The following is an 18128-nucleotide window of genomic DNA, read 5'->3' as shown; positions in this document are numbered from 1 at the left end:
CTGTCCCCACCCCTGAAACCACTGTTATGTCAATACCAACAGCAAGATCCCACAGACTTCCTGTGGGCTAAATCCCTATTAACACAATGTTCTTAATCCTGAACTCCACAGACACCACCAGACAGATTTACAGGTGAGGAAACAAAGGCAGCTGGTGGAGGAAGGGTAAGGAGGGAAGAGGGGAGGAAGGAACCCAATCGAGGCCGAGATGCAAGGGGCAAGGCTGGAATTTGAACTCAACTTCTCTTCCCACTGTGCTAGTACATGCTACCACTTTCAAGACATAATCACAAAGTCTAGCTATCTGGCAGGCGCTCAGTACTATTTCATTCTACAAATGCCCATCCCACCATCATATAATTTGAGTTTAAAGGTAGATATTGGAGAGCGAGTACCATTAAAATTAGCCCTAAAAAATGAAATGAATACATCTAATTATCTCTGTGGTCAGGTAATTAATATACAACCAGACCTAGCTGGTTTTCTGGCCGCACTCAGAATTTTTCTAGGTAACACCAGACAAATGCAGATTGCAGTAGAAAACACAGACAGTGACTTGACATTTTCCAGAGCATAAAAAAAAAAAAAAAAAAAAAATTAATGAATTTTTTAAAAGATCATACAAAACAGGGTCTACATGAGTGACACATGGTCAAAAAGTGGCGTGAAGCAGCCACCACACAACCCGGTTGGCATGTCTGCAAATGCAAATATTAAATTCAAAAATCTGTTTTCAAAAAATGATAACACCCAGTACCAGTGTGAGCATAATAAAACAGGCAGTCTCATACATTCTGGACAATTAAACAATACATCCCTTTTGGAAAGTCATTTGGCAAGTGGTGTCATAGAATCTGAAAATGCCTAAAAATTAACCCAAGAGAAGTCATATCTGTTTCACAGAAAAAGCTATCTGCGTGCAGACTTTCATCCTTGTACTACTTATAACAGTGAAAAATTGACTACTGTTTAAATCTCTAAATAAGAAAAAGGTTAAGTGAATTACAGTACATCCACCGCATGTGGTATCCTGCAGTTATTAAAAATTACGGTTATATCACTCATGTACCACCATAGAAAAAAAATGTTTTCTTTATTTAGCCTTTTGGCATTAAAGGGTCTAAAACTGTCCCTGTTCTGTAATCACAATTATTTTAAATAAGAAGCCACCTGAGAAAAAAAAATTGTAGCTGTAACTACTTAAAAATTATAATAGTTCTGTGATGAGGGGGATTTGGGGCTTTTTTTTTTTTTTCCCTTTCTCTAGTTTCTAAATTTCTTTTAGTGTTGTTAAAGCACTCCTACATAATTGGGGGGGGGGAATTTTTTTTTAAATACCAAACTCATTTTGAAGCCTCTCTGTCTCACATCAACACTGAATCCTGCCCACGCCAAAATAAAGCAGCCACTTGAAATGCCACGTTGGTTGTTCATACTTCCGCCTATCAAAACAGGGCAAACGAATCCTCCCAGAAAAATGCCTCAGCGAGGTGACACCCAACCCAGGTCACAGTCACAAATCCACATCGACAATTAAAATTATCACAACTAAGAGTCCAGGTAAGCAGGCTAGTAAATGAAATGTTGATGAGTTGGGGTGACAAGAATTATTGTTTTACTTTTTTTATTGGTCATAGTCACAATTCTGGCACAGAGTAGACATTTAATAGCTATGTGAAGCAGTAGTTGGTTTTTGTTTGTTTTTTTTTTTAAGTGGGAAAATGCACTCCTTCATCGGCACTCCCAACACAGCGCACACGCCTGGGGCCTGCAAGGTACCCTCTCTGAGGTCAGATCCTCGAAGCTGTCTGGAAGTCAGCACCTCCAGCAGACAGGAAATTAGTACTTTTGTCACCAACTCGAGAACAAAACAATAAGAAAACTTAAATGTCACTGTGAGTAAAGGTCAAGGGTGGGGGAGGGCTGGAACCAACCTGTACTGAGCATTTCTTCACCATCACCTGTTCTGGGGCCATGTGGGCGTGATTGCATAAATTCCTAACACCCGGACTCTAGAACCAAGCTGCTGGAAGCTTGAACCCTGTTTCCTAGCTTGATCGGCTGTGTGACCTCAGGCTGGTTGCTTGAGCTCTCTGTATCTCCGTCTTCCTCTGCCGTAAAATGAGGCCAAGAAGAGAACCGCCTCATTAGGCGGGCATAAGGATCCGCTCAGCTGAAACACACAGCACTTCGCACGGTGCCTGGCACACAGAGAGCATTCAGTCAGTAACAGCTAATTGTTCGCACTGTGATTCCATCTCGCAGGCAAGAAAACCAGGGCACTAAGAGGCGGTCAGTGATGTCCCAAGATAACACAGCTAGTAAGAGCAGTGTCAAGATTCCAACTCAAGTCCGAAGTTCAAAATCTGCTCTCTTTTCACTAGAGCCAGCTAAACCACACCCCCGAGGATGACTGTGGCACCCCCTCCCCCTGCCACCTCAAAACACACATACATTTAGGGCTGTCGTGGCAAAAAGTAAAAATATTATGAGATACTTAAAAAGAACAAGGGACTGAGAGGCAGTAAACCAGAATTCCAGTCGCCTGTGACTTGGGGATAATACCAGCTCCATGTCGTGGCTGTCCTTTCGACTCAGCCATTCAACAAACAAGTCCAAGGCATGAGGGATGGAGCAGGAAAGCAGACAGGGTCCCTACCTACCTCCTGCGGGTGGGGAAAAAAAACAAACAGTAAACTAATCAGTTTCAGGTGGTGATGAGAACAGAGGAAATGAACAGGATAATGGGATAAGAGTGTGGGCAAGGACAAATTAAGACCTGAGGAGGAGCCAGGAGGAAATGGGAGAGAAGAGGCAGAAAGCGCCCCCAGGGGAAAGCAGGGTGGTGCCAGCGACCATCCTTTTGTAAAAGGGGCAGCCGGACTGGACAGAGTCGACGGGAGGGGTCTGTGATCCGATGTGAGGGTCAGGGTCTTGTAGGCCATGTTGTGAGTTTACCTAAGTGCAATATAAAAGCACAAAGGGTCTGCGGCCGTGGAAACAACAGCTCCGTGGGACCAGAAGAGACTCGGCATGAAGGCAAAGGAGCCCGCTGTACAGCTGGTACTTCACAAAGGGTTTTCCTTCTCTTCGTGCCACTAATGCCACATAACCCTGGACAATCGGGCCCTTTCTGGGCCTGTTTCCAAAAAAAAGATTTGGTCTCAGTGGTTCTCAACTCTGTCTACACATTAACCTCACATGAGGGATTTGGAAAAATTACAATAGAAACAGCAGAGCTGGGGCTGGTGTGTGCCTCTGGTCAGGATTGGGGGGGGGCCTCCAATCAGTATTTTCTAAAAGCTCCCGAAGGGCCGCCACAGTTGAGAAGAGCCCACCTCAAGGGGCTCTAAGGCTTTCTCCCCCTCGATGGTGCGTGTACGCAGTGGGAGAGGCCCAAAGCCAGAACACGCTGCCTTCTGAGTTAGCGAGCTCCTCCTCGCTGAAGACAGTCAAACAAAAACCACTTTCTCGGGAATGAAACTAAAGAATCAGACACTCTCAAAAGACCCCTTTGCAAAGGAGATGTTTGTGGTTTTGTGACTTGCTGGGTGAGCCTCCAGTAAGCAAAGTCGTAGGCCTCAGTTTTATCAGCTGTAACCAAAGAGAACAGATAAACCCGCCTTCCTTGCGGCTGTGGCAGACATCACTAATTGATCCCAGCACTCTGTCTCACTGAGCTAGGCCATCCCAGTGGTCTGAGAATCCTTTCTATGCAGGGCCCCAGCAGCCACAAGGGCCCGAGCACTGGAAGATGAAGGCAAAGGAACCCATTTGTCTTCCCTAGCCTAATGTCCCTAAGTCCCTTCTCACTCTGACATTCTTTGAGGTGATGATCCCTTTTATCTTCTTACTAGCAATGATTTACTACCAAGTACATGGCAATGAGCTCAGCTGGTTTGAGGCCTATCAGACAGTGAGATCACACATTCCATCCCTGAGGGCAGACTTTGCTTTACATCCTGAATCTCAGACTCTGTTCTCTCCAGGTGACATCTTCCCCCACCCCAGGTAGCTGTACCCCTAAACGTTTGCTGAACAGGGCCTGAGATAAACCATATGATTCAATCAGAACAAACCAGTCCTGTTCCTGGAAAAGCTCAAAGCAAGAGAACCGTGCCATATCACTGGTAAGTGAAATAACACTGACAGCAGCTGGCATTTAGGGAGCACTTTCTGCATGCCAGCCGCCACGTGGGGGCTCCCCATACATTTCCTCCTGGACCCTTGATCATGACCCTCTGACATGTGTGACACACGAGAAAAGGCAGGCTTCGGAAGCTACTAAGTCGCCGTGGATCACAAAGCAGTAGAGGTGAGACTACAGAACAGCCCCTATCCCTGGCTCTGGGCAAGTCCCTTCACCTCTGTGCCTCATCTCTAAACTGGACATGAGCATCGTAAGGAAGGAACGAGAGTCCAGCACACAGTCTGAGACAGTACAGTGGGCATCTCAGAACGACTGGCTGGAATCTGGGCAAAAGACCAGGCAATGGTACATCCTGACCAAGTCTGACCCACACTGAGCTGGGAGCCCTTCACAGAGGGTTGTATTCCTGAAAACCTGTGTGAACAGAGAGCTTTCAGGAAGCCGGGGGCTCCAGCCCCTGGCTGGGAGCATCACCCCTTCAGGGGGCTTCCTGGGTTTCCGCCCCGGCCTCATGCCTGCCAGCCTCCCCTCATGGCTGTCTTCCCGACCTGACTCTGAAGGCATTCGCTCTAGGTTTCTGCCCTGGGGCCTGCAAACTCTCTAAGCTGAAAACTGCTCCAGGGAGCTGGTGGGCGGGGGAACTTGGCAGTGAATCTCTTTGTAATGGGATCTCCCTCTGACCGGGTCTATCCCTTGTGTGGAACTTGGCACATTTGGCCTCCAGGCTCCTAATGAACGCTGAGCCTTTCCCTCAGCTTCACATGCCCGGCAGCAGAGCTTAGCACCACACATAACACATTTACGCTGGCTTCCTATCCCACCCTGGCGGGGCGGGGCGGGGCGGGGAGGGGAGGGGAGGGGCGGGGCAGGGTGGGGAAACTGCCCGTTAGTCCCACTTTATGGAGGTGCAAACCCAGGCAGAGAACACGAGAACACGAGAACACGGGAGAAATGTGACAGAGGAACCACACCAGGCACCAAGACTCCCAGCACAGTGCTCACTCAGCCAAAGCATCCCTAAAATGTGCTCTTAAACAAGCAGGAAGTTGGACGTGAATCCTCTTTTGAGACCCATAAATGCGCTTGTTAGTTTAGACCTACTGTCACACTGGGAGGAAGTCAGTTACCAACACAACCGCACGGGAATGGAGGGACAGCCAGTCCCACGACTGAGGCCGCCAGGGCACAGGCACCTACCTACACCACAACTTCAAAACAAGCATTGCCTAAAGCAGTGGTTCTCAACCAGGATGCTCTCCCCTGCCGGGACCTGTGGCACTATCTGGAGACATGTTTAATTGTCACGAGTGGGGGTTTGGAGGGTGCTTCTGACATCTAGGGCGCAGAGTCCAGGGAGGCTGCTGAACACTCTCCGGTGCACAGGGAAGCCACCAAAGCAATGAATTCTCAGGCCCCCAATGTCAGTGGTGTTGAGGTTGAGACAGCCTGGTCTAAAGGAAGAGAAGCAAGCGCCCACTCACACCGACCACGTTGCTAGACAGTTGCAAAGCCTAAGTGCCAGATTCCGAAGGACGGCAAAGGCTAAGTGCCGCGTGTGCACCTCCCAGGGGAAATCCAGCTACGTGGGGAGGGGCAGCTTGAGGGTCTGTGTCTCACCCCAGGCCCGACACGTCGTTGCTTTTCTTTCTTAATGTGCATTGATATTTAACATGTGCCAAATAATTCTTTGTGATACATACCTGAGTTTATACTTCCTATAACAACCTGACAGTTAAGTCATGTTATCACCATATTTTATAGATGAGAAGACTGAGGGAGGCGCAGAGAGGTTAAACAACACGGTCAAGGTTACACAAAGGATTCCTTCACAGAGCCCGAGCTTTGAACCTCTGTCTCTCGGTTGCATGAACAAGCCCAGAGTGAGACGGCCAAGGAAGGCGACTTTATGCTGTCACAGGGAGAGGCTCCCAGCAGCCAGATACAACGGAGGTTATTATTATTGATTTTAGGGAAGCTCAGATCTGAGCAATGCAAATATTTTCATATCAGGTGTAAACTAAAATGAGCCTGCAGGATGAGAGGAGAAAGGTGGTGTCAGGTGGAGTGGTTTTCAGATGGGACGACCTTGAGCATCGGCGTGAGGCATGAAATCAGAAAATGGGCCATTTGGTGATGAGGCCAAGCTCTATGTAGCAGGGTCAGAACAGCAACATAAGAGAGACAAGCGAGGCTGGAGGGCACTAGATCCAGATGTGCATAGTGCTCTTGAAATAATTCCTGCCTGAAGTCCAGATGTGATGGATTGGGATGGCCTCACCGGCAGGAACAAAAACCAAGCAGGACTATTTATCCTCCAGAAATGGCTGGTTTTGGTTATGCAATCACTCTTGGGATCTCTTACTCTAGCTTAATTATTAGCATTATTTCCTTTTGGAGACAGTTATGATTCAAAAGTGAATATAAAACATCTTCAGCTATGCCAACATGTCACCTTAAATAAGTGCTCCCGCCCCTACATCCCTTATGACTTCTCTCCACACAGGATTCAGTGACCCCTTTAGACAATGACACGGTAGGCGTCAAGGCTGGCAGAAGCCACCTGAACACCCTCAGAGCAGGTCTCCTCAGAGCTTAAGCACATGGCAACTGCAGCCTCAAGGTCAAGGGCTGTGTGAATAAAGAAGCTCCGGCAGGAGCAAACACTTACGGGCCTATCTACTAAGCGCCACAGTCTGGACTGGGTGCCTCACACATCTTCCCTCATTTAACCCTAAGAACTGTGGCCCGGCAATTACTGCCCATTTTCCAGATGGCATAACAGGTTCCCAGAGCTTAAGGACCTGGGCAGGAACAGGGCCACGTGGCCGTAGAAGAGCACAGATTTAGACCCAAGCTTCTGTTGACACCAGAGTCCGCTCCGTGACTTTTCCCATGCTGCTTTTCTTACGAGACACTGTGAACTCATGTCATTGTGCCCAATTTCAAATTCCGGGAAATCCAAATTCATTCACAGAAGGAAGGCCAAGACCCCAACAAGACGCCATTATGTCATTCATTTGATCGGAGCCGAAGCCCCGAAGTTCCAGGCAGCCTTTACCACCTATGGCTCCAGGTTCTAAGGCAAAGATAATTCTTCAGTGGCTTTGGGAAGCATTCACTCCCTCCACATCGTGGCTCTGAGCGACAAGTGTCAAGATGTCACCCATCCAACAGGAAGATGACTCTCCCACCTGTGAGAATGGCCCCCAGGCCCAGCTGTCCTTCCCGGAGGCTCACACAGGCACTGGCCCATGTGGATGATCCTGTACAGCTCCCCCTTGGGCCAAGGAAGCCCACAACTAGGTAGCTGGGTGAGGTTCTGACAGTGTCTGTGGCTATGGACCAGGTTATGACTCGCTAGGTTTCCCTCTCTGTACCTACCTCATAGGATGACAGGAGTTAACAGGTACTAAATGCTGACGACCGTTCATGATAAACACCCAACCTAAGGTAGCTGCTATTGTTATATTTATCCTCTCCATTTTTCCTAAGACAATTATCAGATATACTTCAGAGACTTAATGGCGAAGTCACCTGAATAGCGTTCATCAAGGCAAAAACTTTCAGAAACTAGAAGCCTAATCACAGGATGAACGAGATAAGTGAAGGTGCCTCCACATAACGCAAAGGGAGGCAAGAGCTAAACGTTATAGAAGAGAATATTTACTGCCAAGGGAAATGTTTGCAACTTACTGTCCCTACTTCCAAAACTGCCTCTGAGAAACGCACAGGAAAGAACTCACCCCTCTGAGGTGAGGCAGGGATTTCTTTCTTGTCTCTTCTGTTCACTGAAAAAATTCTGGATGCAAATTTGTTATCTAATCTGTAAGACAGCCACATATATTTGTTTGTTTTCAAAAAAATCATTTCAAAAAGACTTTCCACTAAGTAACAGTGACACTGCAAGAGGCCTCAGGTCTATGCTGTGGCCCCCGGAGGTGTCCCCAGGGAAGCATGTACCGCAATTATTTTTTTTTTTTAAAAAAAGTGATAAATGTTACAAAGTATGTGTAGGAGGAGTTAATGCTATTTTAGTATAGATAGAACATGCATTTAAAAAAAGAGAGAAAAATCATCCATTAAAATGATACCAGGGGTTAACTGTAGGGGAGTGGATATTACAGGTAATTTTATGTTTGTTTGTTTAATGTATTTAGTTGTTCAAATTTTTATATTACAAAAAAAAAAAAAGCCTGAACTGACTCAAAAGGAAATTGAACCAACCTCCAGCCAACTGGGCTAACAGCCCCCAGGCGGGATCAGCTTGAGCCCTGTGCAGATCAGCATGACTGCAGTGAGGACAGCACTACCTGGGGAGTTAAACAGTTTGGGATGTGAGCCTGAGTCCCACTACTCACTCGATGGGTGATGACCCCTCAGGGCTCACTCCGCTCCCTGTGGGTGGTCCTAAATTCTCAAAGTTCACAACACCCGAGGCAGTAAATTTCAGCCCTCTATCAAACCCATTTACCAAACACCACAGAGCATGGCCAATAGCTGTCCTACTGGGGCAGTTCCCCTGAAGTTTCCAGAAGGGCAGCTATACCAGGGCAGGCCTCCTCCGCTTCCAGTCCACCCACGCCCTTCCTAAGGGACCTCTCCAGAAGTTGGTCCTTCCTGCACCAGTGGCTGCGGGATGGTTTTCAGCTATATACAGGGGAACTGATGAGGTATAATTGGGACTTATAACTGGGTCCCCACTGTCTCTGAAACAGAGCCCGTCTACACTCCCAGCCCCACACCTTCACCACTCCATTCCCTATAAACAGTGGCTTCCAATCTGGGGCAATGACTGAACCCATGATAAACTCATTTTACATGGAATTCGGTTCACACACACACACACACATATATATACCACTGGAACAAGTTTCATGACACAATGCTTACCCTTCCTACTTGCAGTAAACGCTGCTATTTTCTATTTTACCACTTTAATGCTAGTCATAACTCATTAAATTGATCTTATGACCCACAGTCTTAAATATACTGCTGTACTGCGTGCGAGTCCATGATTTGGTTTTCTGGATTTTACTTTAAAAGCACGTTTTCTGGAACGTATTAAGTGGAACTATATACAATAGTCAAAGTACCAGAAACAGTAATTTCATATGGTTCAACCTAATGATTACGTATGAAGCAAACGAGGGTACCTGACCGCCTTATTTGTCTCCGGTGAGCTAATTCTAAATTTGAGTAATGTTCCAAACTGGGCTACACTATGAAAGTACATTATTATTGTGCGAAAGACAGATGACACCTGAACGGGACAAGTCACTTAGAGCCACAACTTCAGTGGAAATACTGACACACTCATAGGGATGCTGTGGGGATACAATGAGCCTTGAAGGGCCTTGTAAACTATCGAGTAAAAATATATTTTTTTAATTTTTTTGAAGTAGTAGACTATGTTAGTATCCCAGCAAAATAAGATGATAAAACAACAGCCGACATTTTTAGAAGGTTCATTTCATGATAAGATCTTGTTATACAGATCAATTTAACCTTCGACAACCATATAAGGTAGGAATTCTTACAGTCCCCACTTTCCAGATGAGAACAAGTGAAGCTCCAAGCATGAGGAGAGCTGGCCCAAGGTCGCACAGCGAGGAAGTGAAGGAGTCAGTCAGGTCTGTCTGCCTCCAACACTGGTGCACGAAGCACTGGGCATCGATCGCCCCCATCCCCACGGCCACCCCGCAGGTCTCTACCTCCACACCTCTGGAACAGGTCTACTACTCTCATAGGGAAAGAACTCCCAGGACACAAGGACATGAAAATGAGGCGAGCCCTCCCCAGGAGCAGGAAACGCAGGATCACCTTGCTGCCATGGAAACAGGTGGCACAGTCAGCACAGGCCTCCCATCTCCTGCAATTACAGTCAAGGATCATATCTTTCAACTTTCGGTCGCTGGCATAAAATACTCCTCTTGGCCCAACAGAAAATGTACCCAGAGACAGAAGGTGGCCACAGCCAAGCTGGCCAGGTCACAAGAAAAGAAAAAATGCTCAAGCCAATGTAAGAAGGACCCTGTTTTTTTTGTTGTTTTGTTTTGTTTTTTTAGGGGACACGGTCAGTATCCCTGTACTCCCTTCGGGGCTAGAACCACACTGGCCACTCTTCAGTCACGTCTCATGACCATCTAACCTATTTTAATTCAATGAAATTCATTTGTCAAAGAGAAAAATTAATTGTGCTATCAAGAAGCCTATGCTGTTCCACATTTAACATTGTGACATGTACACGTACATATCTATATGGATACAATCCATTGTGGATTTAATCCCTTAAATCCAATTTAAAAGATTTTGTATATTCGGTGGCAGAAGGAACTTTAACCTGGGGTGTTGACATACAATGCCAAACATGACATATTATTGAACTGTACATCTGAAATCTATTTTATTAACCAATGTCACCCCGATAATTTTAATAAAAAACATATGTAGATTTTTTAAAAAGATTTTGTGTCACAATTTTGACAACTCAAAGTTATGGCTTATTGCCCTAACTTTAAAAATCTAACTCTTGAGTAAATGGAACATTTTGTACATTGTTCTTACAGTTCTATATCCATTTACAAAGAACTTTAACATAATGTTACCCTACTTATCTAACTGCCCTGTTTGAGAAAAACAACTATCATTAGCATTGTATGAACAGCAAGGATCAGAAAGGTTAAGACACCTACCCAAGAAAACACAGCTAGTTAAATGGTGGAGCCAGGATCCCACCCAGCAACCTGGCTCCAAGTTCTCTACTCTTTTCACCATCCAGGGATCTTACTTAAATCTCTGAGTTCCTAAGGAACAAGGGCTGCATCAAAAATAGCTGGAAATATATATATATATTTGCAACACAAGCAGGAGCCAAAACACTTCCTTAATTCCAAAGAGCTTGTGCAAACGGATAACAAAAGAATTTTTTTTTTTTAGTGAACAGGGAGTTAACCCAAAAAAAAAAAAAAAAAAGGAAGAAAGAAATGCAAATGGCCCAAAAGTAAGGGGAAAATGCTCAACTAACTGAAAATTAAAGATATAAATAAAAGTAACAGGATATAATTTTTCACCTTTCAAACTAGCACATATCAAAAATTTTAAGTCCTCAATTCAGCTGATGGTATGGAGAAACAGACACTGTCCAAACCTATGAGGGCAGGTACAAACTGGGACAATGTTTCTAGAGGACAACTTCAAAACAGTATCAAATTTTTAAATGTACGTACCCTCTAATCCAGTAATCCTAAAATCAGAAATTTGCACCATGGGTATCCTTATGAAGGTTATACAAAATATGCACCAAAGACATTCTCTGAAGCATGATTTGTAAGGCGAGAGGAGGAGACTAAAAACAGCTAAAGTGTCTGTTGCTAGAGGAGTGGTCAAATAAATTATGGTACATCTGCACGTCACAACATTAGGCAGTCATTTAAAAGAATGGCCTAAACTACTGGTGCAAATATGAAATATCTAAGTAAATTAAAAAGCTAAGTAGAGTACAATGTATATATAATATTTTCTTTAGTGTAACTTTTTAGAAAGAGGAACAAAGATACTTTTGTCTACATGACAAAAACATTTTTTCCTAGAAGGAAAGCAAGGATCCTGACAGGGTTATCTCTAAAGAGGACAGATACTTTTCTAACTTTATACAGTTTTAGATAGGAGGGTTTTTAACCTGGACTTCACCCAACTATTTTAAAGCCTCTGTGAAACCCTTGAAATTAGAAACAAAATTGTAAATGTGTATATCTCTCCGAGGGAGAGGCTTCTTCCCCTTTACACACTCTGTCATGTGGTACCTCCCCCTTCCCAAAAAGAGTAAGGACCACTGTGTTGTAGATTCTATACTGGTGCTAAATTTTCATTTTCACTCACTCGTTTAATCCAAAGCCATGAAATAACAAGCGGGCTGGAGCCTAGGCAGGCACCCAGAAAAATGCCACCCCATTCCTGCCCTGGAGAAGGAGCTAGTTGGTGGCATAAAAATGACATTGTCTGCTCAAGCCTCAGAAATGGCAACAGAGCTTCCCTCTAACAGGAAGAAGGAAAAGTGGAACTGAAAATTATTTGCATGTTTAAAATTAGACCTTCTGTGGGAGCTGACACTACTTTGCTTTCAAATGTCCCCCCACCCCACCCCTCATCTGCTGCTGTCTCACTGCCACCACCCCTCACCCAGCCATTTACATGCCATGGAAATTCTGAGACAATGTGAGGGCTGCAGCTTCACTAATAAGGAAGTAATAATAAATTTCCTACAGCTCCTGTCCTGCGAGGGGGGTCACCAGAAAAGCCAACGCAAAGCCAGTCATACGAGGTGGGGACAAAATTGCTGTGGGTGTACCTGGTCTGAGGAAGCCGCCCTACCCAGGGATCTCCACTTAGAGACTGTCTGGCCCTCCCATTCTCACCGCCACTCCTCGGGCAAATCCAGCACCAGCCCTTTCTCTGCAGGGGCAACAAGGACATCACACACGCAGCCTGTATCACCACTGTGACAGGTTAGCTGGGGTGACCTGACTATCTGTAAGACTCACGAAGTCAGGCTGCCTTTCGTGCTCATCGCCACGGCCTCCACTCAGTGCCTGTACTTCCCAAACTAAAGCAGTTTGTCACCGTACAAGTTCGCCAATAACCACATCATCCTTACATAATTATTTACTTAATATCTTTCTTTAGATCAACTATATATTCAATTTAAATGAGCTTACTATGACACTACATAGAGCCTCACTCTACCTATAAAATCATAGGCTTGATATGCAACGCGCAGATTTTTTTACTAATACACCCTAAAAAAAATAAATCTCAACCTTATGTTTTGTGACTTGGTTCATTTTGTATGCCCCCCCAGGTACCACTCTGCAGAAAACGCTTGCTATTTTTTATATGAACTAATGGTGTGAAGCCCCTCTTCTCCACATGTAACAGAGCAGCGGCCACAACTAGCTACAGAACCGTGCCTTAGATTTTACAGACCAGTTCCTCTTCTATCTCATTTGAGCCTCTCCACCTCCCAGTGAAGCAGGAAGTGTTAGTCCCATTTTCCAGATAAGGAAATGAGGCGTCACAGAAGTTAAGTGACTTGCCCAAGATTATGAAGCTACTAAGTGGCAGGGGGAGGACCTGAACCTAGGCCTTTCCATTCCAGACCCGAGTCTGTCTCCACTAAGGCAGGGTTCAGGGCCCACAAAAGCCTGTCCTTTGCCACAAAAGTCTGTCACTTCATCTCTCATTTACACACTGAAGATCTTTAAAATGCATGACTTCTCTCAGCACAGGACAGTAGACTGGGGTGGTGGAGACATCGGGCCGGGCTCTACCACATACTAGCTATGAATCTGGTAAATTCTGGACCTCAGTTTTCTCTCAGATAAAATGGGAACATAAACCACGCCAACCTCTATTTCTGAAAGGATCAAATGAGATAATGCATTAAAACCCTTAGCACAGTGCCTGCCACATATAATGTTACCTATTAATTACAATATTACCAGAAGCACTATGTTAGAAGGGAAATGCACAGAAAATTGCCTCTTACACTGCACTCAAAATAATTCCCTTGGCTGAGCAGTGAATGAACTAAGAAGTAATTGCTGATTACGTGCTGGCTAAACCCAGGCCTACAGTCACTGAGCAACTCTGCCTAGGCCTCAACCCCAAGCAAAAATTACTTTTAGGAGCTAAATAACCTCTTTGCTGACCAAAATTGCTCACTCGGGAGCCAGGATTCATTCTCCCTGTTTAGGAAAGCGTGGCTATTTCGCGGTTATCTTCATCGTGGGGCTAAACTTGAAGTCAGCTCAAAGACACAGTTTAACCATAAACCAATTTGCTCTGTTTTCTTAAACTGTCTGCAAACAAAACATAACCGTTTGGTTTTTCCATTGTTGTTCTGAAGCAAAATAAAAATATTTAAAGTCACCCATATGAGAATGTAACTAGCAATATAAAGAGCAGTCAAAATATTTTTTATACTCTGGATAAAGCAGGCAGGTAAGTAGTCTTAAGGATCAGATATAATAGATAATAAACACAATTATTATTTCCCAGGAAACAAGAAAGCAAAGAAAAGCAAACCCAAAATAATATAAGACCAACAAAACAGCTGTCAGTCACCAGCTTATTCTCATTTTAAAGCAGCCCAATATCAAGCTCATTTCTCTGGTGACTACATTTCTCAAGAGAAGGAAGCAAGGAGAGAAAAAAACACTTTGTCACACTGCCAAAAACATATACGCAAACCAGAATTAGTGCGCAAAATTCTACAAGAATGGTAGAGTTGGACATTGCAACCAGCAAAGTCTTCATGCTGAAATGATCTTTGACTATCCTTCCTGTCTTGGAGAAGTGAAATGAGACGCCAGGTTCAAAAGCTGCTTTTCTGGCCCTACTAAGCGCAGAATCCTACAACATCTCAGCTTTCCAGCTTCCATACCAGTCCTCATTAATACCAAAACAGAGCTGTGACTTTTCCATGACTTGTCCGTTTTTTTAACCTGCTATAGTTGATTCCATTTTAAAACACACGCACACGCGCGCGCGCGCACACACACACACACACACACCATGAAAATACAAGGCAAAGGCAGGTGACATAGGTTCTAGTCTCAGCATCTCTACTATCCATCCTGTCAGGTGACCTCAGCCTGCCAGATCACTGTCTCCTCTGGGCCTCAACAGCCTCATCTAAAGGAAACGAGGGGTTTCAGGTACACTGAAAATCTGGTACAGCTCACAAATGCACCGATTCCTTGAAATATCCAACATCAAAAAGTGGATCTTGAAGATGCTTTTTCAGAGAGCCTTTTAAATTTCCTATTTTATAATGTATCCAAAAACGAGAAAATAAGTCCTCTTGTGTTCCTACAGAACAAATTAGAAGGAAGGAAATATCTAACAGGGGATAACTGTGGAGTGGCAATATGCTATTGAAATACAAGGAGGGATTGGGCAAGAAATAAATTTACCCAAGAAACTCTTCACTAATTCGAAGCATAGCTAGCAACCACCACGACAGAAGCAAAATGATTAATAATGCAATGTAATAAAATATACATGTACCAAATTAAAAATAAGGGAAGATCAAGTATTTCTTTAATATAACTTTGATTCAAGAGACCTTCAATGATAAGGCTTTTTTTTTTTTTTTTTTAATTCTCACAGATTGCTCTCTATGAACTTCCTTACAGGAAAAGGGGGAAAACAGTTATACTCGTGATCATCCCTCCTGGATACCTTTTACTGTTTACAAAGTTCTTTCAGACATTAGCCAGGGGAAGCCCCAAACAAGGGATTGCCTACACCCATCCTACAAATGCTAGCACCTGAGGATAGAGGCGACTGAAGAGCAAGTCCAGGCCGGAAGCCTGGCCCTGGAGCTTCTTCTGACACCTGATCCAGTATTCTCTGCAGGAGGTCGCACTGCCTCCCAGGCCCTTAGAGCCTTTTCAAAGCCTGCTGAGGACAACTGTGAGGGGACATTAGCAGCCAGCGCTCCTTCCAGTCCTGCTCGCTGGGCTGCATTGCTGCCCCAAGGGTGATGTTTCTGCCCTCAGACAATCCTGTGTTTGTGCCTGGAAAGTTTTCACTGAAACCAGGTTCCATCCCCAGCCAGCAACTCCCTTCCCAGGTTCCAAAATCATCTCAGAGCTGCTCTCTGTATAAACTGAGCAAGATTTTCATGCACAACAGGGTATCACCAAAGGCCCTTTTCACTGCGGGTTCGAGACCCGAGTGGGCTCCTAGAAGGCTGTGAAGACGAGCCCGCGGCCAGGGCTGGGTGTTTCTGCTCTTTCACTTCTCTCTCTCCCTTAAGTTCCCTACCAGCGAAGTGGAACCGTCTCCCAGCTGCCCTGCCTCCCCGCCCCCAGTGGGAATAGCATGAAGGGGAAACGGCGTTTCCAGAAAGCTAAAGCTCGGTCACCAAAACGCCAGGCGCAGCATTATCTGAAAAGCGAAGCGAGAACACAGGGCCGTGGGGGTTGAGCCGGCGCCCACCGAGCACGAAATAAACCCCAGGGAAGCGAGCTGCTTCCCCGGGAAGAGACGTCTGCTGGAGGGACGCCGGCAAGCGGGCCCCTCTCCCCGGGGTGGGAACTTTTTACAGGAATGGTACCCCCGGGCCCGGAGACCCCGCGCCTCGCCCCCCGCCCTGCCCGGCTCGCCCGCCGCCGCCGCAGCCTTTCGGCCCAGCCCCTCGGGCCCTGCAGGCCGGGTCGGCCCCGCTCCGCGCCCGGCACCCCGGACACACACACCCCCTCCGGCCACCTCCGGCGGGCGAGCTGGGCCGGCCAGACTGGAACGGCTCCGGGAAGAACGGGCCAGAGATGGCCTGGAGCCCGCGGGGCTTCCAGCCGGAGGCACTGGGCACCCCGGGACCCTGGACCCCGCTGGCCGCCCTCCGGTACCGGGCAGCCAGGGAAGGGGCTCGTTCGCCGGCGTGCAAGGCCGACCCGGCTCCCTCCCGCGAGCCCTCCAGGAGGGGGGCTATGAGGACTCGGGCCCTCGCCCCGCGCCCGCGCCCCGCAGGCGGGCGCCGGGGGCAGGTGCCGGGGATGCCAGTCCCGCCCCGCCCGGGCCCCCGGCCGCTCACCTGGCCCAGACGACACAGCAGCAGCAGCAGCGGCAGCGCCCAGCGCAGCCCGGGCGAGCGCCGAGGTGGCCGCGCCTCCCGCGCCACCGGCTTCATACCCTGCGCGCCCTGGAACGTGCCCGGGCCGCGCGAGTCGGGCCCCGCCGTGCGCCCGAGCCCGGGCGCCCAGCTCGCCGCCTCCGGCCGCCGCCTCCGCCTCCGCCTCCTCCAGCCCGTCCGCCGAGTCCCCGCTCCGCCCGCCCCGGGCTTCCCCGGGGACATGGCAGCGGCGGCGGCGGCCACACGGCGGGGCCCGGCGCGGCGGCCGCGGGGGCGACGCGTCCCTGGGCGAGCAGGGGCTTCGTGGGGCGGAGCAAGCGGCGCCCACCCCCGGTGCGCGGCGCCCGGATCCCGTCTCCCGCGGCTCGGGTGGCTCCCGCTGCCTCCTCCGCGCGTCATGCGGCTCCGGCTGCAGGGAGCCGCGGCGAGCGCTCCCGCCCTCCCCTCCCCTCCCCCTCTGAATATTCATCGCTTCCTCCCGCCCGGCCGGCCCGGCGGCGGCCGAGCCCCGCGGCCCCTCGCCGCCCTCCGCCGCAGCCCCCGCCCCCGCCCCCGCCCGGCCGGCCCGGCGGGGAGGGGGCGGCGGCTCGCCCCGCGCGCGCCCTGGCGGCTCCCCCCACAGCGGGCAGAGGAAGCGCCCCCGCCTTGCCGCCCTCTCCGCCCGGCCCTCCCACATTCCTGGGACTCGGGACCCGAACCCCGCTACGCTGCTCTCGCTCCTGGAGCCCGCACTCCTCGGTAGGGACGCCTCGGTCTCGGTTTGGGTCACCATATGTTCACCGAAATCCCTGCCGAGGGCACAGCCAGGCCTGCGTTAAGACCGCAACCCGGCGAAGGCCTGGTTGACCTGGACGGTGGGTGGGCTTAGGGCGCTTGAACCCCTGAATTGTAGGACACATGCTGTGCGTGTGTCGTCGAGGAAGCAGAGAGCTGGCGGTGGAGAGGGTCCTGTGATTAGCACACCACCTCTAGCATATGGTACACCTGGCTCTGCTAGTACTACTAGCTGTGTGACCTGGAGACAGGCATTTCACCTCTCTGGGCCTCTTTTCCTCATCTGTGCAATAAAGATAGTACTAGTACTTGGCTAAAGAGACTTGACCCATGATTATTCGAGATGGTGAGTAGAAAAGTCCTAAACACCGGGCCTGACACAGAGCGGGCCTCAATAAACATCAGTTCTTTTGGTAGCTTTCATCACGTCTTCAAAGAAGTCCTCGACCCCAAGGGGTTAAAGATTACTGCAGATGTTACTGCTGTGCCCTTGCAGGGAAGGGAACTGAAGTCCAGTTGCCCAAGGAAAAATAATGAGAGAAAGGGCCAGAGCAAGAGATGCGAAGG

At 48.0% G+C, this 18128-nt stretch overlaps 1 protein-coding gene across 1 annotated transcript in view; it reads right to left on the bottom strand.

The window, feature by feature from the left end:
* The window catches only part of PTPRJ (protein tyrosine phosphatase receptor type J), a 140673-nt gene extending 123472 nt beyond the window's left edge, over window positions 1-17201 (bottom strand). Inside the window, exon 1 of the mRNA XM_016146595.2 lies at window positions 16749-17201. Within this exon, the coding sequence (XP_016002081.2) occupies window positions 16749-17186 (438 nt within the window). The 5' untranslated portion in view covers window positions 17187-17201. The remainder of the gene's footprint in view (window positions 1-16748) is intronic.
* Window positions 17202-18128: the final 927 nt, after the last annotated feature.

This window comes from Rousettus aegyptiacus, unplaced genomic scaffold (genome assembly GCF_014176215.1).
Source record: "Rousettus aegyptiacus isolate mRouAeg1 unplaced genomic scaffold, mRouAeg1.p scaffold_m13_p_5, whole genome shotgun sequence".
Lineage (NCBI taxonomy): Eukaryota > Metazoa > Chordata > Mammalia > Chiroptera > Pteropodidae > Rousettus > Rousettus aegyptiacus.
Note: the sequence above shows the minus strand (reverse complement) of the source record. Positions and strands in the feature narration are given on the sequence as shown.